Source organism: Bos grunniens, chromosome 1, assembly GCF_055505025.1.
Source record: "Bos grunniens cultivar Pamir isolate PY7600 chromosome 1, Bosgru_T2T1.0, whole genome shotgun sequence".
Taxonomy (NCBI): domain Eukaryota; kingdom Metazoa; phylum Chordata; class Mammalia; order Artiodactyla; family Bovidae; genus Bos; species Bos grunniens.
The window spans coordinates 103,707,741-103,733,222 of NC_141165.1; the positions used below are offsets into that span (position 1 = coordinate 103,707,741).

Consider the following 25,482-nt stretch of genomic DNA (forward strand, 5'->3'; position numbering starts at 1 on the left):
TAGACTATATTCTGACAGTAAAGCCACAATAAATATAAAAAGATTCAAGTCATATGTTCTATGACCACAGTAGAATTAATTTAGGAGTCAACAACAGAAATATCTGGAAAATCCTCAAATATTTGGAAACTATAAAATACATTTATAAGTAACCCATTGCTTAAAGAAGAAATCAAAAGGGAAATTGAAAGTATTTGAAATGAATGAGTATGAAAACATCAAAATTTGTGGGATATAGCAAAACAATACTTTAGAAAGGGGAAATTTATGAGACTGACTACTTTAGATAAGAAAGGTTTTTTATTAATGACCTCAGTTTCCACCTTAAAATGTTTTTTTTAAAAAGAAAAATGAAACATAAAATAGGCAGAAGAAAGGATATAATATATATCAGAGGGTAAGTCAATGAAACAGAAAATATAAAAACAACAGGAAATTGAACAATAACTTTTTCAGGGTATCAAAATTAACAAACGTCTGCTGCTAAGTCGCTTCAGCCGTGTCCGACTCTGTGCGACCCCATAGACGGCAGCCCACCAGGCTCCCCCGTCCCTGGGATTCTCCAGGCAAGAACACTGGAGTGGGTTGCCATTTCCTTCTCCAATGCATGAAAGTGAAAAGTGAAAGTGAAGTCGCTCAGTCGTGTCCTTCTTCGCGACCCCATGGACTGCAGGCTACCAGGCTCCTCCGCCCATGGGATTTTCCAGGCAAGAGTACTGGAGTGGGTTGCCATTGCGGGTAAAAATAAGCAAATTATCAGTATAAAAGAAAAGTCACTACAAATTCTACAGATATTAAAAGAATAATAGAGAGTATTTGAACAACTTAATGCCAATAAATTTAACAAATTCCTCAAAAGACACATTCACCAAGATCACACAATAAGAAATAGGTAACTTAAAGAGCCTTATATTTATTAAAGAATTTAAATTTGTAGCTAAAAATCTTCCTAATGGGCATCAGATATATCTGGTACACAAAACTTTAAAATATTTTAGAATTCAAATGATATAAACCAGAGGCAAAAAATTCAAATATTTCTAGATGCCAGGTAAATAATACAAGTGAATCCTGTGGAATAGTTACAGGAAAAAATAGCTGCCGTAAACACAATCTAACTTTATTTTTATTGAACCATGGTAATATATAAACATGTAACAACATAAACGTGATAGCAAAAATTTTATTTTAAATTAAACATTAAACACAAAGTCAATATGTATTATTAACTTCATTTTGGTTCTTTGGAATCAGAAACCTGACTTCTTCTGACCTTAGATATTAATATTTTTTGCCTTTTCTATGGCACTGTGGACAACTTGAAAAATTTTATAATCAGCATTTATTTTTCTACAGATTCATAATGGAAAATAATTGATAGATGTAGGCACTTCCAAATAGGGATAGAAGTTTTACACAAAATGTGCTCTTTCTTCCTCTTTTTATGTGGGTGGTTCCTTCTCATTGTTCAGTTCTCAGAATTAAGATTTCCTTCAGAGATGCCCTCTCACTGTTATTATCTCTCATTATTTTTTCTTAATAGTATTTTTTTTTTACTAGTAGCTACACTTTTCTTTAACCTAATACTCATCTTCTATTCAATGGGTGCAGAGCCTGTTTCCATCATCATTGTATAACTTATAATATCAACAGCCATGGGAGCTCCACAGGTAATTGAAGAGTCACTAAAATCTTCTAAGCTCTGGTCAGAGGGCAGGAGCAATAGCTGTCAAGTATAATGTTTTTGTTCAGTGATTTAAACCAAATTTTCTACTCCAAATGGAGCAAGATAGAAAGCATTTTAGAAAAAAAATTTTTGGAGAGCAATTTAAGAGTGCTTATTAGCGTTTAAACAGGGCACACACTTTGACCTAACTCTTAGCCTTTCAGAAATATAATCTATAGAGACTTACACAATGCACACCTTTTAATGCAGCAATCCTTTTCCTAGACATTTGGCCACAAGAAGTCAGAAAAGTACCAAACATGTGCAAAGATGGATCCTCATTAAAATGTTATTTGTAAAAGCAAAAAAACCAGAGATTGGAAATGAACTAAATGTACTTCAAAATTATTTAAGTTTTGGTACAATCATCAATGAAATACTATGCAATCATTAAATTAAAATTATTAACTATAGTTAGTTATAGTTAAAAATAACAGTGGAAAGAAATTTATGATATATTAAGTGAAAAAAGCTTAAATAATAAGTGTACAATCATCATTCCCCCTTTTTCTTTTTTGTTAAAAAAAAAAAAACTACTAGGCCTATATATGGGTATATGTATGGTCATGCTGAGAAAAATATCTAAAAGAATATATAGAAAGTTGATCACTGCAATTATCTCTGGCTAGTGGAATATCTAAATTATTTTTTATACTATTTGTTGTTATAAGGAGTATGCATTAATTTCATTTCTAGAACTAAAATTTCCATTTGTGGAAAATATTAAGAAGCTTATCCCTCTACTCTTAGCAATAAGTTTAAATGCCTCCCATGCCTTTCAATCAGAAATTTTCTCCAATTATGGGGTATTTCACATTCAGAAAGGAGAACTTAAAAAAAAAAATTGACTTCTTTCAACATGATCAAGAACATATGCTTAAAACCTTTTTTGGGGGGAGGTTTATGTCACTGAGTATTGTTGTGAAGTTATGGCTTCTATCAGGATCAATCTGCAAACTTGATTTTATTTACATTTTACTACATACGTGTTTTTTAAGTGAATTCAAATAACTAAATAGCTAATTTGTATGGTATTCCATTTGGCGTGCATAACATAACCTCTGGATAAAAGGTAAGCAACCATCCCACCAACAGACGATCAGATCATTACCATGACAAGTCATGCTGTGTCAAATGGGTCTTCATTTCTCTGACAAACACGTCCAGTAAGAGCCAGTTTACTGAGCTAGATCATAGTCTAGCGAGTGTAAACTTTCTTTCTGTGCACGGATCAATCCAAACAGCCTGATGGGATCATCATGAATGTTTTCCTCTATTGCCTCACTTTCTGGTGGGTAACTGTCCACCAAAGTGGTCTTAGAAAGGCTGATATCCTTTGCATGCATCTGCCCCTCTTCATCCTTGTCTGACAAATGAGTTTTCTGTTTCCTGGGCTTTCTTCGCTTCCCCTCATTGTTGTGATCTAATGAGGCATAGCATACCCTTACTGCAGTTTCCTAAAAGAGAAAAGCATAGTAAGTTTTCACTGTTAGCCATTCTTTAACTTTGACCTCTGCAAAACTCTGCTGCTGCTGCTACTGCTGCTGCTGCTGCTGCTGCTGCTGCTGCTAAGTCACTTCAGTCGTGTCCGACTCTGTGTGACCCCATAGACGGCAGCCCACCAGGCTCCCCCATCCCTGGGATTCTCTAGGCAAGAATACTGGAGTGGGTTGCCGTTTCCTTCTCCAATGCATGAAAGTGAAAAGTCAAAGTGAAGTCGCTCAGTCATGTCCGACTCTTAGCAACCCCACGGACGGCAGCCTACCAGGCTCCTCCGTCCATGGGATTTTCCAGGCAAGAGTACTGGAGTGGGGTGCCATTGCCCTCTCCACTGGGAAACTCTAAAGCCTACCAAAAACACACAAGTTTGTTTTCTGGTCTTCATGGCCTTATTTGCCAAATTTGTCAATCAGAGTGATAACTACAAATAGTAAATTCAAGATTTTGGAGTGGAAAATGCTTTAAAGAAAGCAGTTTTCTTTCTTATACTCAGAATACACATGAACTTTTTAGATGGATGTTTTTAACCAGTTTCTCCCCTTGCATTCACCTCAGGGAGTGCCTGCCCTGTATTTCACCTACCAAGTAACAATACTCTGATTTGTTAAACTGGGAACAAAGCATGACAGGAAGGAATATAACCAATCAGATATGCTTTACATATGTTTAATAATTGGTTGATACCCACAAAAGTCTCTACTTTCTCTACATTTGAGACTCAGAAGTATAAGGTTAACAGGGTTTATTTGTATGACTGGGGCTTCCCTGGTGGCTCAGTCAGTAAAGAAGATACTTGCAGGAGACCCAGCTTTGATTCCTGGGTTGGGAAGATCCGCTGGAGAAGGGAATGACAACCCACTTCAGCATTCTTGCCTGGGAAATCCCATGGACAGAGGAACCTGGCAGGCTATAGACCATGGGCTTGCAATGGTTGGACATGGCTTGGCAACTAAACAACCAACAACCATTTATATGACCAGCATTTGGCAAGAGTTGCATTTCCCATTTTCCCCTATTACTTCCTTCCTGCCTACCTGTCCCCAGATCCTCTTTGAGCTCATTTAGGTTGGTCTTGGATTCATTTGCATCCAAGAAAGCCTGGCGGTCCTCTCTGGCCTAAAGCTGGGTCAGCACTAGATTAAGAAGGGCAGGAGACTAGAGAAACTTGCAGAAAGCAATAAGCCCGAAGACAAGATCTTGAATTTGGTGTTTGAAAGTTTTAGGATTGAATTCCAGCTGTGACATTCTGATCATGGGACCCTGGGCAGTTCTTTTTTTTTTTTTTTAACTATCAATATTTTTAACCTCTTGCTATCAAATGAGAGTACCTATCTTAGAATGTTGGGTGGTAAGATCCCCTGGAGGAGGGCAAGCAACCCATTCCAGTATTCTTGCCAGGAGAATTCCATGGATAGAGGAGTCTGGTGGGCTACAATCCATAGGATTACAATGAGTTGGACATGACTGCAGTGACTTAACACGCATCTTACAATGTTATTAGCAAATGGAGGTAATTTACAGTTGAACAATGTGGGGGTGAGGGATGCCAACCCCTTGAGCAGGTAAATATATATATAATTTATATGTAATTTAATATTACATATAATTTTATAGTCTGCCCTCCATATCCACAGTTCTGTACCCACAAAGTCAACTAACCCCTTGCTGTATAGCTCTGTAGTATGCATCTAGTGAAAAAACCCAATGTTTTAAGTAGACTGCACACTTCAAACCTGGTTTTTGAACCAAGATAAGGTCCAAGGTATGGTGGTATTATAATTATCAGAGCTGTAGGCTAAAACTTTAGAACAGCCATTGAATAAACAAAAATAAGGGTTTACCATTCAGAGTAAGCCAAAGTTATATCAATTTGTGGGGTTTGGATTAAAGAAGCAACATTTGGATTAACACCCCCCCGATGCATGGATTAGCTTCTCCCTGTTGGCACTTGTTTTCATGCTAAAAGTTAAAAAGTCTTATCTCCTCTACCAGGCAGGGGGATGGTTCTATTTACAACCTCTCTGGTATCTTTGGTCTGACTTTATTTCTAAAATAATTTCTGGATAATTGTAGATAGGTAATTGGTATCATTGCCATCACATCTCTATACTCTGCCAGTTAGCCCATATACTATTTTCAAATTCTCTTCCTAAGGCATAACTTTTATATTTTACCATCCTGGCCCTGAAACTTTAGCCTAGAGTCTGAATTTGATAGCATAACATTCAAGGTTTCCTATTCTCATAATTCACACCTTCTATTTGATTCCCAGTACTCTCCTACATAAACTCTGTATTTCAAGCAAACTGGACATTTCACTGCTGTCTTAACATAACTCATGTTTTAAGACCTGCTTTGCCTTTGCCTAGATAGAGAATATGTCAGTGAAGTGAGCAAAATTACCAAAAGGCATTCCATAATAGAGAGGCGTGGGTAACTTTTTTGACTGTCTAGCACTTTGTTCTATTCTCTTTCTTTAATAAATTCCCCACTTTGTTTTAGGGAATTTCTTTCCTCTATCTGGTCCTGGAGAGACTATCAATTACAATACTGTATCCCATCTCAGCACAGGAATAAGCATTCGACCCAGGCTGGGACCAATTACACTACCCATCCTCCTGCCAACAGAAGCTGGGCTAAGAGTAGGCATATGACTTCAGCAGAGCCAGTTACATGGCCTTTTGGGGACTGAGGTACAGGTGCAGAAATAGAAAAGATATCTTTCCCTGGATTTGGGAAAAAGAAAAGCTGGGTCTCCTATGGCTTTCCCAGCCTCAATGGAAGAGCCTGTTGGTAACAGAAGAGAATAAAGTCAGTAACAAAGAAATAGGGAGAAGAAATGGAGGAGCCCTCACATTCAATCATTTCAAAAACACGACACCCTCATATCTCAGTTATATGAGCCAGTGACTTCCCTTTTATGATATAGCTTGAATTGAGTTTTTGTACTTATTACTGAAAGCATTCCAAATGTTTGTCTGGTCAACAACTGGTCAACATTTATCAAGTCCTGCAGAGTTCATCGAATGTGAGTCTTGAGAAAAGACCACAAATTGTACGTGTAATGGTCATTTGTGATTTACCAAATATTGTTTCAGTTGAATAGATGGGTGGAAAATACACGTGCATTGCATGCTCACGCATGTTCAGTTGTGTCTGACTCTTTGCAACCCCATGGACTACAGTCCACCAGGCTCCTCGTGCATGTAATTTTCCCGGCAAGAATGCTGGAGTGAATCACCATTTCATCCTTCAGGGGATCTTCCTGACCCAGGGATCAAACCTGTGTCTCCTGTCTCCTGCATTGGCAGGCGAATTCTTTACCACTGAGTCACTTGGGAGGCCCAGAAAACATATAGACAGGGATAAAAAAACATGTGTATCTGTGAATATAAATGGGAACTGGAGCAAAGTAAAAACCAGTTTAGGAATTAGAGACAAAAACAGGTTGAAGTAAAAGTTTTGTTGTTTTGTGTTTTTAAATATTGCAGAGATTTGGGTATATTTGTAAGTCAATAGTACTTCATTCATTTAAAGAAATGAAGACAAATAATTGAAGGTGCAAGATCTTGAAAGAAGTAGAAGAAATAGTCAAGAGCCCAAGTAGGACTATTGGCTTTGGAAAGGGGAAAGGGTGCTTCTGACATGGAGGGAAAGGAGGGATGGGTGAGGTTTTGATGTGAGGATAAGAGAAAAATAAGTTCACATTGATGCCCCTAAAATTTTTTAGGGAACTCTCATGAACCCATTTTGTCACCAAGTTTCCCAGTCAACTTTTCCTGGTTAATAGCAGATTTAGAGACTGAAATTGCAACTTTTGAATTGTACACATCATTTTCAAAGGACAAGGAGCTTTTTTCTGTTTCCAATATTTGATCCATAAGCTTTTTTTGCATTGCATTATGGATTCTTCACACTTTTGTAATGTAATTGACCAAAGTAACTGAGTACCATAGTAACTAACGGGGCAGTGTTTTGATGATAACTGTCATTGTGACCCCATGGACTATACGGTTCATAGAATTCTCCAGGCCAGAATACTAGAGTGGGTAGCTGTTCCTGTCTCCAGGGGATCTTCCCAGCCCAGGGATTGAACCCAGGTCTCCCACATTGGAGGTGGATTCTTTACTAGCTGAGCCAGCAGGGATGCCCAAGAATACTGGAGTGGGTAGCCTATTCCTCCTCCAGTGGAAATCTTCTCCACCCAGGAATTGAACCATGGTCTCCTGCATTGCAGATGGATTCTTTACCAACTGAGCTACTAGGGAAGCCCTCTAATAAAATGGAATTGAGCAAATATAAGGAGATTACTTCTGGTGGGATAAATTGGGAAATTGGGATTGATCTATGCACACTGCTTACTATATGTAAAATAGATAGCTAATGAGAACCTACTGTATAGCACAAGGAACTCAACCCAATACTCTGTAATGACCCATATGGGAATAGAATCTATAAAAGAGTGAATATACATATATAGCTGATTCACTTTGATGTACACCTGGAACAAACACAGCATTGTAAATCAACTATACTCCAATAAAAATTAATTTAAAAGGAGAGATTACTTCTAATTTGTGCAATTAAATTTGTGAGAAGGATAAAGACTAATTCCCTTAGAAGTGTCTTTAAATATATAATTTATAAAATAACAGACTTTTAAAGACACTTTAAGGCTCTGCACAATTTCCTCTTGAGTACAAACTAGATGCAGCATAAATAAGGCTGACCTATTTAATTTACATGTATTAAACAGCAACTTCTATTCAAACAGCAACAGAAGTCTCAGCTCTATTACAGCTAAGGTGCTGTGGATCTCTGCATGTCCGGTGGCATAGTTATATTTTAACCTTTCTCAAAAGGTTTTCTTTTTATTATCGTGAATCTTGCAAATCATATTATAACAAGCAGTTTTTTTCATACCTGTTATCTAAAATACATTTAACAATTAATTGAATGTCACATGGCAGATTTGCCCATGAGAGAGTTACTTTACATTCTGCTTAAACTTCACCACATCTTGTTTTCATTAAAAAATTTTTAAGAATTTGATTTTTAGAAGGCTCCTATAAAGAAAAAGGAAATTCTATCTTAATGGGAAGTTTCCAAGTTTTGACCCATCTTTGGGAGGAAAATGTTTTCTGTCAAGTGGGACTAAGTTTGGATCTGTTTCCCTACTTAGTTTCTGAGTCTCTAGGGCAAGTTTTATATCATCTCTGTCAAATGGGAATAATCATGCTGTCTCCCTCATAGGAACCTAAAATGCTAATGCCTGTAAAGCACATAAGACAAGTTTGACGTATAATGACTACATAGGAAATGCTGGCCATATGCCTGTTTCTAGGAAATAGCATGAGAGCACATAACAAAAGGGATGGGATAGAGAAAGAGAAGAAAGAACCATTATAACTGAAATTCATAACACTTCAACCACACATACACTAAGAACTGTGAACAGTAGTGCTATGTCTGAGGAGGCTGAACTGATGTGGGTAGGAAAAGTATGCTGCTGCTGCTGCTAAGTCGCTTCTGCTACTGCTACTACTAAGTCACTTCAGTCGTGTCCAATTCTGTGTGACCCCATAGATGGCCTCCCACCAGGCTCCCCCGTCCCTGGGATTCTCCAGGCAAGAACACTGGAGTGGGTTGCCATTTCCTTCTCCAGCGCATGAAAGTGAAAAGTGAAAGTGAAGTCACTCAGTGGTGTCCAACTCTTCACGACCCCATGGACTGCAGCCTACCAGGCTCCTCCGTCCATGGGATTTTCCAGGCAAGAGTACTGGAGTGGGGTGCCATCGCCTTATCCTAGGAAAAGTATAAACTACTCATTTCTTCTTGGGTTTTTCTATTTCTGCTTATGCTTTAGTCCTGCCTATCCCCCACAAGCCGTGCGTAAATCTTGCCATAAGACAATAGCCATAGAGCTTGTATTAAATTTACACTCATTTTCCTTATAAAACAGAGTATGTTCTTTTATAGTTAATTTCTTTTCACTAAGGTCTTTCTCTCCCCATCCACCATCCATTCCTGACATCCGGGTCTTCTGAGCACTCTGTATGTGTCACTTTTTATAATTATTTCTATGATATATGTAACTTTTCTTTGCTCTGAAAGAAAAAAAGCTTAATTATTTAGGAAGAGAATCCACTTTTCCCTTGAAATCTACTGCATTTGTAGTTGTACACAATTTTGAGTCTTTAAGTGTGGCTCTGAAAACTATTTGCCTTCTGAGTTTTTCATTAGAGCTTAGGTGCTAGAATTTGACAGCAGTTCAGAATGCAAAATTTCTAACAGGCTGCTTCTGATGTTTATCAGAATATGCTGCCTTTATGCTCATGAAACAGGCGGTTGTGCCGTGACCTAGGCTGAATCTGGCCCGTGATACAGAAAACAAAACTCACCTGTGAAGGTGGGGCGTCTTGCAGTTTGTTCGCAGATCTGTCTGGTCGTGCTTTCATCTGTTCATAGCAGTTTTCATCCACTGGTTCTGGGGAGTTGAAAAGAGATTTACAATGGAAAAATTAAAAAATGCTGGCACAAATCATAATGCATGACCCAAACACCACTTTGCTATAAATGTGAAACCCTCGGGAGTCATTTGATTAGTCTATTTTTGTGGCAGTGCAAAGATAAGGAGGTACAAACTGCTCTCTGCAGGTCAGACTGTGGAGAAGCCTGTTGCCCAACAGTATTAACAATTAGACAAAATTGGATATTACTTGGTCACTTGGATATTACTCTTCTTATACCATCACAGGACATGACAGTCTCTGCTCAAACTACCATTTATATGTTACGGGGATCCCATGAGTTAAAGGCTTGCCTGTGCCCTCCTATTTAAGTATGATTACAAACGGTGCAGGTGGCATAAAGTACGGAGCACATATATTGATGATCAAAATTTGGTAATTTTTTCCATAAGAAAAATATTTTACTCAGAGGCCTTTTTAACCCTATACTATTTTTGAAAAAATATATTTTAGATTATGTTTGTTATCCCACATATCAGTGACAGGACAGTTCATCCAGGCTGTTTTGAGGGGTATACAGTGGGGTATATAATGCTGATACTAAGTTGCTGGGGGGGTTTCGCCATGTCCACCAGCCAGCAGGCATGAACCTATTTCCTTCTGTGGGGGATGCTTACTGAGTCATCCATACCTTTCTTTCCCCAGATACTCTATTTAAAAGGGAGAGGAAGGAAAGCTAATGACTTGTAGGATGGAGAATAATGTTGCAGAAATGTTGATTGCACCAATTTGACCCCATAGATGAAAAGATGTGTTTATAATACAAGGTACTTTGTAATGCTCCAACCCTTTCTGAAAAGCAATGTAGAGAACTGGCCCATAATGTTTCTCAAAGATAAACCACGGGAAACATGAATTAGAATCACCCAGGAGGCTTGTTAAATAGGAGGTTCTAAGTCCTACTGTGGAATTACTAAGTCAGAACCTGTAAGAGAGGCACCTGTGCTCACTGCTCATGAAGACTGCAGATATGGTGGGCTTTGAGCTACCAGGATACAAAAGAAATTAAGTTCTCAAATAGTATAAGTGGGCACCACAATTCTGCAAAGGGAAACAGGAAGGAAAATTCTTTAATAGTCTATTCCTGTAAAATAGTTTTGATTCCTCAGAGAGCAGATGATTAAAGGATACTTTACAATGGTGGTGGGGGGTGGGGAGAGACAAAGATTATTTAAATTCTTGACTCCTATAAAATTCTCATGTGTTTAACTTTAGGAGATTTCATACTGTCTTGATATATAGAGGTTCAGATAAATTTAATTCATTACTGGGAATCTGTGTTTGAGACGCCAATCAACAGGAGTTAACCCCACCTACCCACCCTCCACCAATCATGAATTAAGTGCTTACAGGGCAAGGATAGAGATCATTGGTAGTCCTTGTCTGACAGCTTCTCTCATCAGAGGGCTGGGATCAGATCAGATCACAGCTGTTTGTTTTGAGACATTTAGGGGTTTTTTAGTTGTGGGGGAGTGGAACGTTTCAAGGAATAAAGGATGCTGGGAATTGAAGAGTACTTGTTACAAAAGAACAAAAAGTGTACAACCCATCACTCAGTGATGGTTTGGCTCTTCTCTTTCCCTGCTTGTCATCAGTGTAACCCTATATTCGCTACTTTAAAAGAACCAGTTAAAACAAAGGAAATCAGAGAATCTGTTTTTTGTTCCAAATTATTCACTGTAGATATGCTTTTGTATACAGAGCATAAAGCACTGTTCCCCTGGGCAATCTTCTGTTCTAGAAATAGCTTTATTTCATAGAAATCTGTGTGTGTCACAATTCATTGTAATTGAGTCTTCCGGTATTCTTACTACAAACTAGAGTGAAATAAAGAGAATATAGAAAAACAGGATGTTGATTCACTGTTGCAATACAACTTACAATATGCAGCTTTGAAAATACTTGATAAATGATATGCTAAATATACTCAAATGTATGGTTACCCTTGAAATATTTAAATATGATTGTGACAAAAAATAAGCTACCTCAAATTCTCTGTGGAATTATGTGGGGGTAATTGATTTATAGGTAAATTTAATTTTTGGAAAAATAAAACTTACCTAAGGCCACATTATCTACATTACCATAAATTGGTGAGTCTTCAAGATCATACTCATCTTCCCTATAAGAAGAAAATAATTTGCCTTGTTAGAATCTACATAGTTCATATCTAATTTCTCAACTATTTTCAGTGTTGGGTAAATTATTGCACATTCTTATCCAGCCTTGACCACCCAAGGTAGATATGCAAGTAAGTCAGTAAATACAAGTGTGCATGCACGTGTGTGTCTGAATTTGAAAAGTGTATTCTGGATCTTCTTTTAGTGAATAATAGCAAATACTTATTTAACATTTACTGTGCGTCAGGAGTTACTTGAAGTGCATTATATATATTCATTCCTTTTATATTTCTCACAATAATTTAACCAGACAGTCACTATAGCATTCCCATCTTATAGATAAGGAACCTGAGACACAGATTGGTTATATAATATGCCAGGAACTGGCAGAGCTGGGATTAGAACCTAGATTATCTGTGCACTAAACAAAATCACTGCAGATGGTGACTGCAGCCATGAAATTAAAAGACGCTTACTCATTGGAAGGAAAGTTATGACCAACCTAGATAGCATATTCAAAAGCAGAGACATTACTTTGTCAACAGAGGTTCATCTAGTCAAGGCTATGGCTTTTCCAGTGGTCATGTATGGATGTCAGAGTTAGACTGTGAAGAAGGCTGAGTGCTGAAGAATTGATGCTTTTGAAGTGTGGTGTTGGAGAAGACTCTTTGGAGTCCCTTGGACTGCAAGGAGATCCAACCAGTCCATTCTAAAGGAGATCAGCCCTGGGTGTTCTTTGGAAGGAATGATGCTAAAGCTGAAACTCCAGTACTTTGGCCACCTCATGTGAAGAGTTGACTCATTGGAAAAAACCCTAATGCTGGGAGGGATTAGGGGCAGGAGGAGAAGGGGATGACAGAGGATGAGATGGCTCGATGGACATGAGTCTGAGTGAACTCAGGGAGTTGGTGATGGACAGGGAGGTCTGGCGTGCTGTGATTCATAGGGTCACAAAAAGTCAGACACGACTGAGCGACTGAACTGAACTGAACTAAACTGAAACTATACACTGTACTTCCTGTTTGCTTGCCAAGAATATCACTCTGACCCCTAACACTGTTTACTAAATATTGGCAGTGATTAAAAAATAAGAGGCCAGAGAAATATTGTAGACTCAGCTTGGCAGATGCAATAAAATGATTGATTATCTATTACATCCAAATACTGTGCTGTTTTACATACATTATATAAAAAACCCAGGGAAATTCTACAGAAATATTATTTCCCACTTTTCAGATAGATTAACGTATTTTCCCTAACCTTATGTGTAATATCAGCAATAAATAGCAAATGTCAAAGCTTTTCTTTATGCCAGTGCTCATTCAACCCTCAGGACAACTCTACGAGATTCATTTTTCAGAACTCCCCCTTCGTGCGCATAAGGAATGTCCAAGCTATAGAGGCAAATTGTCAAAAGACATATAGTAACTGACAGTGCTAGGATTGTGATTCAAGTCTGGCCCTAAAGCTCTAAACATTATTTGCTCTTGATGTTTGATTAAATTTCCTTATTGCTTCATCTAAATAATCCTATTAGGATTACAGTAGACTACTATTGTCACAGGCAGTGACGATAGTCCTGGTGACCAGCTTTCACAATAGCAGGCTGGCAACAGAAGAACATTTTAGGCAGTGAGTGGCATTTCATAAAATAGCAGCAACTGCTTTAACTTTGAGATTATGTATCACCAAGAGCTGGAGGGAATTGCATCAAAAGGAAAAACTCTTATCACAAGGCATGACACCTATGTTAGTCCCATGCTTCTGAAAGAAGACAGTATACTTAAATATCAAGAATGTATCCTTAAAAAAAGATCAAACGATACCTGTATGATATTATTTGAAAAGTCCAGTTGCTGGTATGTATTTGCCTTATTTGATAACAAAGAAACTCGTCCATACCCTTTCTGTCTGTTGGTAATTCACTACAGCTTAATATTGGGATACAAAGTTAAGTCCCTGCTAATGGTTTTTCTCTGGCTATGCAGAGAATAAAATAGCAAAAGGTGAGGAATTTTTAATAAGACAATCCATCCATTTTCCCAGCACACATGAATAGCAGATACAACCTGCAGATGATAAATCATGTCCAAAAAATGAACATTTCATTCCCTATGAAGAAAATAGGACATGATTTATAATGCAGTGGCCTGCATCTGCAGGCAGGTCTCAAATGATTAATCATCACAAATAATCTATTATAAAGAAGCAGTCTAACCAACAAATTAATAAGTATATTTTTACTTGGCAATGCCAAATAGCTCCAGCCTATTGCAAATATCTAATAAACTTCAAGCACAAATGTTTGGCAGTGTTTATGCTGAAGACATTACTAGTTAGAGTAAATTAATAAATATGCCCAGAGGCTAGTGCACCACTGAGTTTTGGGCCAGATCAGGTTCTCTATTGTTCTCAACATGTCTGAAATGATCCTCTAACCAATTAGCACATTTACTGACACTCCAACATTTAAAATAATATTGTGATTGTGCTGTTCAGTCACTGAGTCATGCCCAGCTCTTTGTAACCCCAGGAACTGCAGCACGCCAGGCTTTCCTCTCCTTCACCATCACCCGGAGTTTGCTCAAACTCATGTCCATTGAGTCAGTGATCAACCATCTCATCCAACCATCCAACCATCTCATCCTCTGCTGCCCTCTTCTTTTGCCTCCAGCCTACATCTTTATGGTTCAGATTTTCCACTTTCAATTTTAAATTTTCTCTAGTCTCTATTTTTAAAGTTCTTATTCATATTTTATCATTTTTATTGTGAAGTCCTTTTAAAGAAAATGCCTCATACTTTATTATTTCAGATTAAATAAGTGAGTTCAATTTTTTAAAAAATCATTACTTTTGCCTGGGTGACTTTAAACATAAATTCCTGAAGTTTAAATTTCCTGATTTAAAAAAACAGAAATATTAAATTATTCCCTATGTTGTTCTTTTCAGCTTCCAAATTCTAAGACATAAATGTGGGTTTCAACATCCAAATAAAAATGAAAAACAGTTCTGGAAAACTAAATAAAACTATTTTAAGGGTCTGGAAAGTTGAAAGATTGAGCAATGTCTGTCAGACATTGGTTTTGATCAACTTTGTTTAATAGATATTTGTTTGAAAGACTTCCCTGGTGGCTCAGATGGTAAAGCGTCTGCCTACAACGTGGGAGACCCAGGTTCAATCCCTGGGTCAGGAAGATCCCCTGGAAACGGAAATGGCAACCCACTCCAGTACTCTTGCCTGGAAAATCTCATGGATGGAGGTCTTGCTAGGCTACAGTCCATGGGGTCACAAAGAGTCAAACATGACTGAGTGACTTCACTTTCTCTGAGTAGGCAGATAAAAGTTTGGGCTTTGCGCAGTGTATAAGTGTTACTTAAAGCCATGAGAGAGGATGAAATTACTAATGACATGAGTGTAGATAGAGAAGAGGTTCACTAGATGAGCCCTGGGCACTCTGTCATCTATGGTTTAGGAGGCAGCAAAGGAGAAGGAGCTGCAGGTAATTGAGGAAGAAAGCTAAAATGGAGGTGGGCCTCAGAGCCTGGATAAGCAACTGTCTCAAAATTGGCACTAGTGGTAAACCCGCCTGTCAGTGCAGGAGACCTAAGAGACGCGGGTTCAATCCCTGGGTTGGGAAGATCCCCTAGAGGAGGGCATGGCAACTCACTCCAGTTTTCTTGCAGGAGAATCCCATGGACAGAGGAGCCTGGTGGGCTACCGTCCATAGAGTCACAAAGAATCAGCCATGACTGAAGCAACTCAGCACACACACAAGGAGAGAACGACAATGTGTCACGCTACAGATGGGCCACATGTGAGACTAAGATTTGCCCCACATATTTCACGGGTGACCCTGACAAGAGCTGAGTCAGTGGATTATTGAGGACAGAGAGTTGAATAGAGTAGGTTCAAGAAAGAAGAGGAAGAGAAGCCAGCAAATATGGACAGAATGTACATGGAACTTCCAAGTTTTCCTGTAAAGAGTACAGAACAATGAAGAGGTGACTACAGGCAATCTGGTATCAAGAGAGTCTGTCTTTTCTTAAAGATGTAAGATGTTACTGTCTGTTTATATACTGATGGGAATCAGACCAAAGAGACAAAAAAAAAAAAAAAATGATGCAAGAGAGAAAAGGGGAAGTTGCTGCAGCAATATGTTCCTGTGTATACGCTCAATAAATTTTTACTTTGATAGGGACTGTACCATGAGTATAGGTTTCCTGAACTTGGCATGAGCAAACATCAAAGATAGACACTTGATCCAGGAGAAAAACGTAAACCCTAGCGATTTTTGTATGGCTAGGTTTAGCTACGGAGAAGGCAACGGCACGCCACTCCAGTACTCTTGCCTGGAAAATCCCATGGGTGGAGGAGCCTGGTAGGCTGCAGTCCAGGGGGTCTCGAAGAGTTGGACACGATTGAACGACTTCACTTTCACTTTTCACTTTCATGCATTGGAGAAGGAAATGGCAACCCACTCCAGTGTTCTTGCCTGGAGAATACCTGCTGTCTATGGGGTCACACAGAGTCGGACACGACTGAAGTGACTTAGCAGCAGCAGCAGCAGCAGCAGGGTTAGCTAAGAACCAGTAGTGTTTCCTATGAGGAGATATGTTAATAGGATCTCAGAGATATGACATCTAATACTAAATTTTTATTTTGATCAGTGTTCAAGTGCTCTTCTAATAATACCCACTTTTTATTTTAAATAAACTCAAACACAGAAGCTTGTATTGCCAGTGCTTTGGAGCACTTAAAGGACACTTAAAAAGTGTTGTTTTTTTCTCAAAGTTTGAGAGAAGGGAGGCTGGAAAGTTCTGCTATTTTGAAGAACTGTAAAGAGATGGGAAAGAAACCTAGAGCAGTGACACAGAGCTAGGCGTGCCCCAAAGACAATCAAGAATAAGATTTTTGAAACCTGTTAGTACATTTTGCAGGATTCTCACAAAGATTTGGGCAAGGGATGGGACTTCTTGCATTCACACAGGGTTGGAGTTTGGATTATGGTTACTTGTACATTAAAACAAACAGAAGGCTGGAGAACATGGGTATGTTTTGGTTCCAAATGCAGCAGTGGTCACAGTGAGGGCCTCTTCTGTGTATCTACTTGGAAATCTGATGCCAGGGAAGGCTACCCAGGAGTTCCACTATCATTAGGATGTTCAACCCTGGGAACAGGTGGAGATGACGGCTGAGACTAAAGTCTGTTCCAGGGCACCAGGTCAGTATATTCAGCAAAGAGGGGAAGTGAAGTGGGGTCCTCAACCTGCAGAGCTCTAGAAATCCAAGAGATCATTTTAGGTAGAAGAATAACTGAGATGAGATATGTTTTGTGATAAAAGCACCTTTCAGAGCCATGCAGGAGGAGACCATGCAAAAGTTGCTGGAAATTTGTCCTAAGTCCTTGAGAGAGACTCTGAAAATTAAGGAGCTATAATAAGCTTAATGTAAATCTGAACTGCTTTCCTAATTATCTGAACTGCTTTCTTTAATTAAGGGGTAAATATAATCCAAATGCGTGGGTATTTTCTTAGACCTTAATTTAGACCTATAGTCAGCTTTTTTTTTCTTTCTTACCAGCTACTCTCTGTAAGTGTAGTATTATGTTATGATTCAACTTCAGAAATGCTCATTTCCCCAAGATTACAAACCTAGTAATTGCAAGAGTTTGATTAAAATCCAGAACTGTTTGGATCTCAAACCCATGTTATTCTCACTGCATTATCCTCTTAACACAGATCATAAGACAAGAATCGTGCAGAATTACATTTAAAGGAAAAATAAAGTGCCCTGGGATATACATACCAGGAAGCAGGTATTTAACTTTCATTAGATGTAGACACTTTGCTGTCCTTTAAGTGATCATGTTCCTGACTTACTAATGCAAGAAGAGAAGATCAGAGAGGCAAATTTCTTTCCCCTCTAGCATAGCTTCCCACCTAAACCAGTTGCTGAGGAGCAGGGAGACAGGGCAGCAGGGAACCCAGGGTAGGGGGAGCTTGCCTCCCTTCTTCTGGCCTCAGACCATGTAAGGAACTGTGGAAACATCCACTATTATAGCCCTACCTAAGAAAGATACCTACCTAAGTCCTACCTAAGAAAAGTCAGTGCTACCTAGGAAAAGTCAGTCCTACCTAAGAGCCTCTTGATGAAAATCAAAGAGGAGAGTGAAAAAGTTGGCTTAAAACTCAACATTCAGAAAATTAAGATCATGGCATCCAGTCCCATCACCTCATGGCAAATAGATGGGGAAACAATGCGAACGTGACAGCCTTTATTTTGGGGGGCTCCAAAATCACTGCAGATGGTGACTGTAGCCATGAAATTAAGACACTTGCTCCTTGGAAGAAAAGTTATGACCAACCTAGACAGCATATTAAAAAGCAGAGACATTACTTTGTCAACAAAGGTCTGTCTAGTCAAAGCTATGGTTTTTTCAGTAGTCATGTATGGATGTGAGAGTTGGACTATAAAGACAGTCGAGCACCGAAGAATTGATGCTTTTGAACTGTGGTGTTGGAGAAGACTCTTGAGAGTCCCTTGGACTGCAAGGAGATCCAGCCAGTCCATCCTAAAGGAAGTCAGTCTTGCATATTCATTGGAAGGATTGATGCTGAAGCTGAAATGCCAATACTTCGGCCACCTGATTCGAAGAACTGACTCATTGGAGAAGACCCTGATTGATGCTGGGAAAGATTGAAGGTGGGAGGAGAAGGGACAGAGGATGAGATGATTGGATGGCATCACCAACTCGATGGACATAAGTCTGAACAAGCTCTGGGTGTTGGTGAGGAACAGGGAAGCCTGGCGTATTACAGTCCATGGGGTCACAAAGAGTTGGACATGACTGAGCAACTGAACTGAAAGAAAGGTAGCCCTTATTTCCACTTGCTGTTTTAATATTAATGTCTTAATGGCAGGAGATAGTTCATTTGTTTTTTTGTTTTTTCCCTGAAGCCTCCATGCTCTCCTATAAATGTGACTTTGGCTTCCAAACTACATAATCAGAGAAATAGACAAGCTGTGAAGTACATACATAAACTTGTGAATTAATAAGATAGCCTCTTTATAGATACAATCTGCATTGTATATTCAAATTCTGCCTAAATGGAGATTTATTACAGTTGATAACAGATTATTAAATCCTTGAGGGAAGGATCCTCATCTTTTCATCTTTATATCTCTATTGTCTAACAAATGCTTATTTGTTAAATGAATATTTATTGAAGGAATGAATGTTATAAAAGAACCAGCCTTTTTTTCTGAATTTTCTCTGCAGCCAAGAGCTTGCTTGTTTTGAGATGGGTATTTTACCAATTTTTCTTTCTGATTTCTTATCATCCTAATTCAAAAACCACCAGTCCTGTCTTTGGTAGAATGATTGTATCACATTACTTTCTATAACAATGCATCTTAATTACCTTTCAAGTGAAGAGTATAAAATCAATTGTCAGATTAAGTTCTGCATGGCTATGTAGGATTCTTTTTGTCACATTTTTTTGTTGTAACTGAATCAGCAAATCACTCTTGATATGAACCAATGACTTAAATTATCTCATGTTGTAAAATATGTTAAAAATAATCATAAAATATAGATTTTCTTTATTGTGTGGGTCTTCCTGTAGCCCAGATCTGAATCTTCCAGAGACATTTTCACACGGAGAAGAATTTTTTAAAGGACGTTTTAGAGGACAATAAAAAGCTTACATCCCACTGCTGGGCATACACACTGAGGAAACCAGAAGGGAAAGAGACACGTGTACCCCAATGTTCATCGCAGCACTGTTTATAATAGCCAGGACATGGAAGCAACCTAGATGTCCATCAGCAGATGAATGGATAAGAAAGCTATGGTACATATACACAATGGAGTATTACTCAGCCATTAAAAAGAATACATTTGAATCAGTTCTAATGAGGTGGATGAAACTGGAGCCTATTATACAGAATGAAGTAAGCCAGAAAGAAAAACACCAATACAGTATACTAACGCATATATATGGAATTTAGAAAGATGGTAACAATAACCCTGTATACGAGACAGCAAAAGAGACACTGATGTATAGAACAGTCTTATGGACTCTGTTGCAGAGGGAGAGGGTGGGAAGATTTGGTAGAATGGCATTGAAACATGTATAATATCATGTATGAAACGAGTTGCCAGTCCAGGTTTGATGCACGATACTGGATGCTTGGGGCTAGTGCACTGGGGCGACCCAGAGGGATGGTATGGGGAGGGAGGAGGGAGGAGGGTTCAGGATGGGGAATACATGTATACCTCTGGCGGATTCATTTTGATATTTGGCAAAACTAATACAATTTGTAAAGTTTAAAAATAAAATAAAATTTTAAAAAAATAAAAAAATAAAGGTAGTTACTACCTAAAAAAATAAAAAATAAAAAGCTTACAGTGTTACCCTATACCAATGAGAAAGCTCTATGTTTTTCAAAGGCATTTTCAACCTTTCAGTTTGCCATTTCAAAAAGGTCTTAAAGAATCTTCTAGAAAACTTTCTATATTTAGATTTTCTTTTCCCCCAAAAGAGAAGTTTCCAATTTAACGACACACTTGGGTCAGAATATACTAAGAAAATGAAACTTCTTTCCTGTGACATCATAAACCTTCTCTTAAAAACGTATTATACAAATTTATCTGCAACTTGCTTAATAAATATAAGAGATTAAGTTATGTTACATCCGTAACTGCATATTATTTAGAGTTATTTGTTGGCAATACCCTTAAAATGGCACAGCATTCTTGTGTATGTGCATACATATCTTAAATTGTATTAGGTATTGTCAGATTTCCTTCCACCTTGAATTCTTAAGAGCCACACAATTCTATATTTAATTATACTACATTCTTACAGTCTGAACTGAATCATAATCTAGGATATCTTCTTCCAAAGTTAACGAGGATTCTGCAGATACCAGATTAGTTTCATTTTGTCCTTCATCCAGCTCTCTCATTGACTCAGGGAGAGTAAATAACTAGGGTAGATAATGTTATAACTATTAATCTTCAGATGGAAGTAAAAGTAATTAAAACTCATTTTTTATTTTAACCCAAGTGAAACATTCCTAAGTCAAACCTATAAAGCAATATAACACTAGTTACTTTCCACATTATTTGGGAATCATAATCCATGATTTATTTTCTACGTACCTGGGAAAGTAGTCGTCGGAGTATGTGCATATTTTTTCTGAAAGATATTCAAAATAGACAAATTAAGAGAAAATTTGACATGTGTTAAACATTTTAGAGCATGTTCTGAGAGGAGCTTAGTCTCAATGTCAGTTAACATCTTTAATCAAGCCACTTAACTATCACTTAGGGGTAAAGATATTCTCTGATTTGGGCCAATCACGTTCTGTCTTGGTAATCTGGAATGCAGACATAGTACAGCTTGGAGATGACGCAGAGCTCGAGTGAGTGGCCACTTTACGCAGGGGAAACACCAAGCTGAGACCAGGGGAGCCCTGTGCCTGCCTTTTCTGTGGTTCCAGTCTGTTGTGGGGCACAGCTGTACTTTTCTGCCTTCAGGTTCCACAAAACACCTCTGCTTCTTACTGACAAATTGTCCTCTTTGCCCTTGCAGATTTGAATAGGCTTTTCTTCCTATCAAAAAACAAACAAACAAAAAAGTCCCTAGAAGACACTTCTATGTACTTATCTAATTTTGGAGTGCTCGTTAATTTTTCTTGGTGTGTGACAATCACATAAAAATTATCTGACCATCAATAAAATTTCTTTGAACTGGATAGATATATATATTGTGATATTTATTATATTTTGATTGCATGTTATTAACCTGGCATTAAATAAAAATCTTGCAAAGGCTATCACACGAAAGTGAAGCCCAGTATTATCTATCTGACAGTGACTCAGAGACAACTGTGTGTTGGTAATAAACTAACAAATATTTCCAAATAATTGAACAAGTCACCAAACAACTACCAAAATTATTTTTAGATTTGTGTATGACAAAGTTATTATCCAGAGAAGTCACTAAATGTTAGAGAAATATTATTCAATAATGTTTCAAATTATTAAAATCACCATATTGGAGGGTAAAATAGACATGCCACATGTCAATATATTTGGAAGAATTCTGTTAACGACCAAATGTGGGAATTTTTTGCAAATCACAAACATCAAGCAGCTATGGGACCAGAAGTGGTGAATGTAACCTAGTTGGGATCTGTCACAAATATGCGTCTTTAGCCCACAGTAAATGTTTTACCATGGACTGCATCTGAAAGATGTAGCTGTTTTCAACTACCTTCAGATTAGTCTTGTGAATATGAATGTAACACAGATGCTGGGAGAAGCCTAGAGGAGTCTACTGCTGCACAGTACCCACAAGTTAATGGAAGCCCAACAAAATGAGAAAGCTTGAGAAAATGTAAATAAGTTCAATAAGCATAGGAATAAAAATTAGTTAATATAGACTAGAAAATTTTTAACTGGAAGATATAAAGTATGTATTGATTTCTTTTTATATGAAGTACATGTTTACACTCAGGTCATTATTATTCAAATTTGTCTGAAATTGAAGTGCATACACAAGACTTTAGTCAAACTGTAGCTTGATGTATTCAGGGTTAGGAATCAGAACTGGATTTGGGTACCAGCTCTTCAATGTATTTCATTGCAGACGAACAAGCAAATCATTGTAGAACTCATTCTTGGTCCATCAGTAGGGTTAATAATGCCTCTATCATGGAGTAGATGTGGGAGATAAATGAAGTAATTTATATAAAAACATTTTAGAAAATGACAAAGTTGGCTATCAATATTATACATTCTAAGTCCACATCCTGTAACAAGCCACATTTAATTGTGCTAACTTGAATTTGGGAAGTTTTCTGATTAAATGGATTAGCTGAAAAGTAGCTGATAGAATATAATTTGAATGCTATTTTGAAGACTTATAAATAAATCTTGATTTGAGATGAAATCTTCTTTGGGGAAGAAGATTGTCATCAACTGAGTAGTAAATTCAAGGAAAAGATGAAAACTAAACAAAAATAGTGATGGTACAAGAAAAAGAAATAGGTGCGGAGTAAAAATGTTTCTCCGAACTGACTAATACTTCTTAAAGATGATGTGGGTTTTCCAACTGGAGGTGCTTAGAGTATAAATGATGGTGCCTGGAACATACACTGCTGTAATATGTAAGAAGGATAGCTCTCTAGAAGGAAAATGTAGTTCAGTGTATTGGCAGCAGAGAAAAGCAAAACAAAGATTTAGACCAAAAAGTTTTGTGTGAAAAAGGAAAGAGAAAGGGAACTAAAATAATGTGAAGAAGAAAATCAATAATGGGTAAAGGACTTTGCACATCAGAACGAATCATACTGAAGAAGCACCCTAAAAGGAAACATTAAAGGTTCAAGGTCACCGTATCACACTACTCTTAAAATTTAAATGTATAATCTGAAGCGAGACCATCAGTACTTATGTCCTTTTAGCCTTACAATGCTTATCATAAGAAGTGTGATAGAATATGATCTCTTTAAACAGGGGTACTACAATCAAAGGTTTAGAGGTTACAGCAAAGGAAAAAGATCTGTAAGTTCAGACTCCTGAAAAGAGCTTGCCCTGTCCTGAGTGCTTATAGGTTTATTTAAAAATAAATGACATGATTTAAAAGCTACTTAAACATTTCAGTTATATTTAATAAAACACAGTTTTTATTTTATTATAAAGCAGGTATGTTTGCAACACTCGGTTTGAGAAAAGCTGGGTGAGTTTTCATAATCCTCTCCTGTGATTCAGATATAAACGCTGTGGTCAGGTTCATGGTTGAAAGGGTGTGAGCTGACATTTGCTTTTGTTTTCCCTTTATGGTGTTCACCCTTCCATGTGCAATACAGAACAAGAAGAAACAAGAGTACGTGGCTTAAACCCCATAATACAAATTTTATGATACATCTTTTGTTGTGAAATATGTGCCGTAATTTTCTAGCAAATAGGAGATACACTGATAGGACTTTGATGTATGAGCAAACCATACAGTTGTTTATCCTTCTCAAAACAGAGAAGAAAGGTTAAAGAATATTTTTTAGGCTTAAAGGAAGAAAAAGTGGATGCATTCCTATTAGAAAGAGAAATAAATATGATCCTCCTAAAGAACATATTTGGACAAAGAATCACATAAAAATGAAAGATTTTCTTGGGGGGAAGGGAGAACTCCATTTCAAAGTTTCTACGGAGCCCTGCCTGCTACAGAAACATCAAGGAGAGACTTATCTTGTCTGTCTGATTGAATGTGTAGATACTGCATTGTTGCTGGAATAGAGATTTTCTTTTGCAAGCTATTTAATACAACCAGAAAAACTTATTCACTAACAGTTCACCGAGGTGGAGTCATATCTTGTAAGTTTCTTAGCTGCAAAGAATAGCACAAAGATGTAGAAATAAAAGTTACATGAAGCCAGATGTAGGAGCATTGTGTACACAGACCAAGGGACAGAAAAGCTGGCTAAATAGGACAGAATCTCTGGTAGTCTGTCTGTCCAGGAGAAACAAGTCAGGGAGAGTCCTCAGGTTGACTGCCAAGGAATCAAACAGTTTGCAGGACTAATCCCAAATCCCCTTGGAATCTCTGGATAAGAAAGAAAGATAGTGTTCTTTGCTCATGTGAAGTAGAAAGGATGGTGATCATTTGTAATACCGCAGTGGTTGGGAATGGGCTACAGAGAGAAAAGGGGGAGATGGGATAAGAACATCCACAAACACTGTTCCAAGGTTAATCTTAGGTCTGCACACCGGTGAAGTGCAAGACCCGAGGTAATGTGCTCCTCCTGAAGAGTGAGGATCGAGTAAAGTCAAAACAAAAAAAGTCTTTTGTTTTTCCTGGATCCATGAGCTCAAGGGTGAGCCCATCCATGACTCAACCCCTGCCCAACCCCTGGTGGAAGAGGGTGGTACCATAATTTCTAACAGATTGCAGGTCTAAGGGATTGTGGAGTGGGTGTGGGAGAAAGAGGGTATCTAAGAATGGGAAGGTGCACATAATGGTGTGAGGTAACACCCATGTGTGAAGTTGACCCTGTGCTGAAACTTGGGACTCCCTTCTGAAAACCTCATCCTGCCTGGAGTAGTCAGACAGTCTGGACCTGGCTCAGACCTCGGGAGGGTGTAGAGTCCTGGGCTGGAAGCGATGGGGCACTGCTGTGTTGAGGAGCCTGAGCATCAGGGCCCTGTGGCCGGAGTGGGATACTCTGGCGTGGCTCCACTCCCCTCTCTCTAGGTGTCTGTTTCTCCCCATCCCTGGGGTCTCTCTTTCTCACCATCCTTAGAAAGGGAGACAAAGGGTCTGCAGCAGGGCAGCACACTGGGCTCATACATCTGCAAGCATAAAATCACCATGAAGGAATCGGTGTGGATACAGAAAAAGGACACATTCCAGAAGTCTTTAGCTCTTTACTGCTCAAATAAATTAATTTGAGCCGGGTTGATATTTAGAAGGAATTCTAAGAAGCCTACAGAAAATTCTCTAAAATGAACCTGTATGTGATTTGAACAAGCTATTATCACTAAAACCCAGGTTATTGTACAGACATGTTAAATAAGAGACAGGGCAGGAATTGGGATGAAAG

General features: G+C 38.2%; 1 protein-coding gene across 2 annotated transcripts in view; it reads right to left on the reverse strand.

The window, feature by feature from the left end:
• Positions 1-893: 893 nt before the first annotated feature.
• The window catches only part of TRAT1 (T cell receptor associated transmembrane adaptor 1), a 47,756-nt gene continuing 23,167 nt past the window's right edge, over positions 894-25,482 (reverse strand). For both annotated transcript variants that reach the window (XM_086407353.1, XM_086407348.1), the window contains exons 3-6: positions 21,044-21,080; positions 11,817-11,878; positions 9,628-9,713; positions 894-3,183 (exon numbers count right to left, since the gene is read on the reverse strand). In XM_086407353.1, the coding sequence (XP_086263479.1) occupies positions 2,905-3,183; positions 9,628-9,713; positions 11,817-11,878; positions 21,044-21,080 (464 nt within the window). In that variant the 3' untranslated portion in view covers positions 894-2,904. The remainder of the gene's footprint in view (positions 3,184-9,627; positions 9,714-11,816; positions 11,879-21,043; positions 21,081-25,482) is intronic.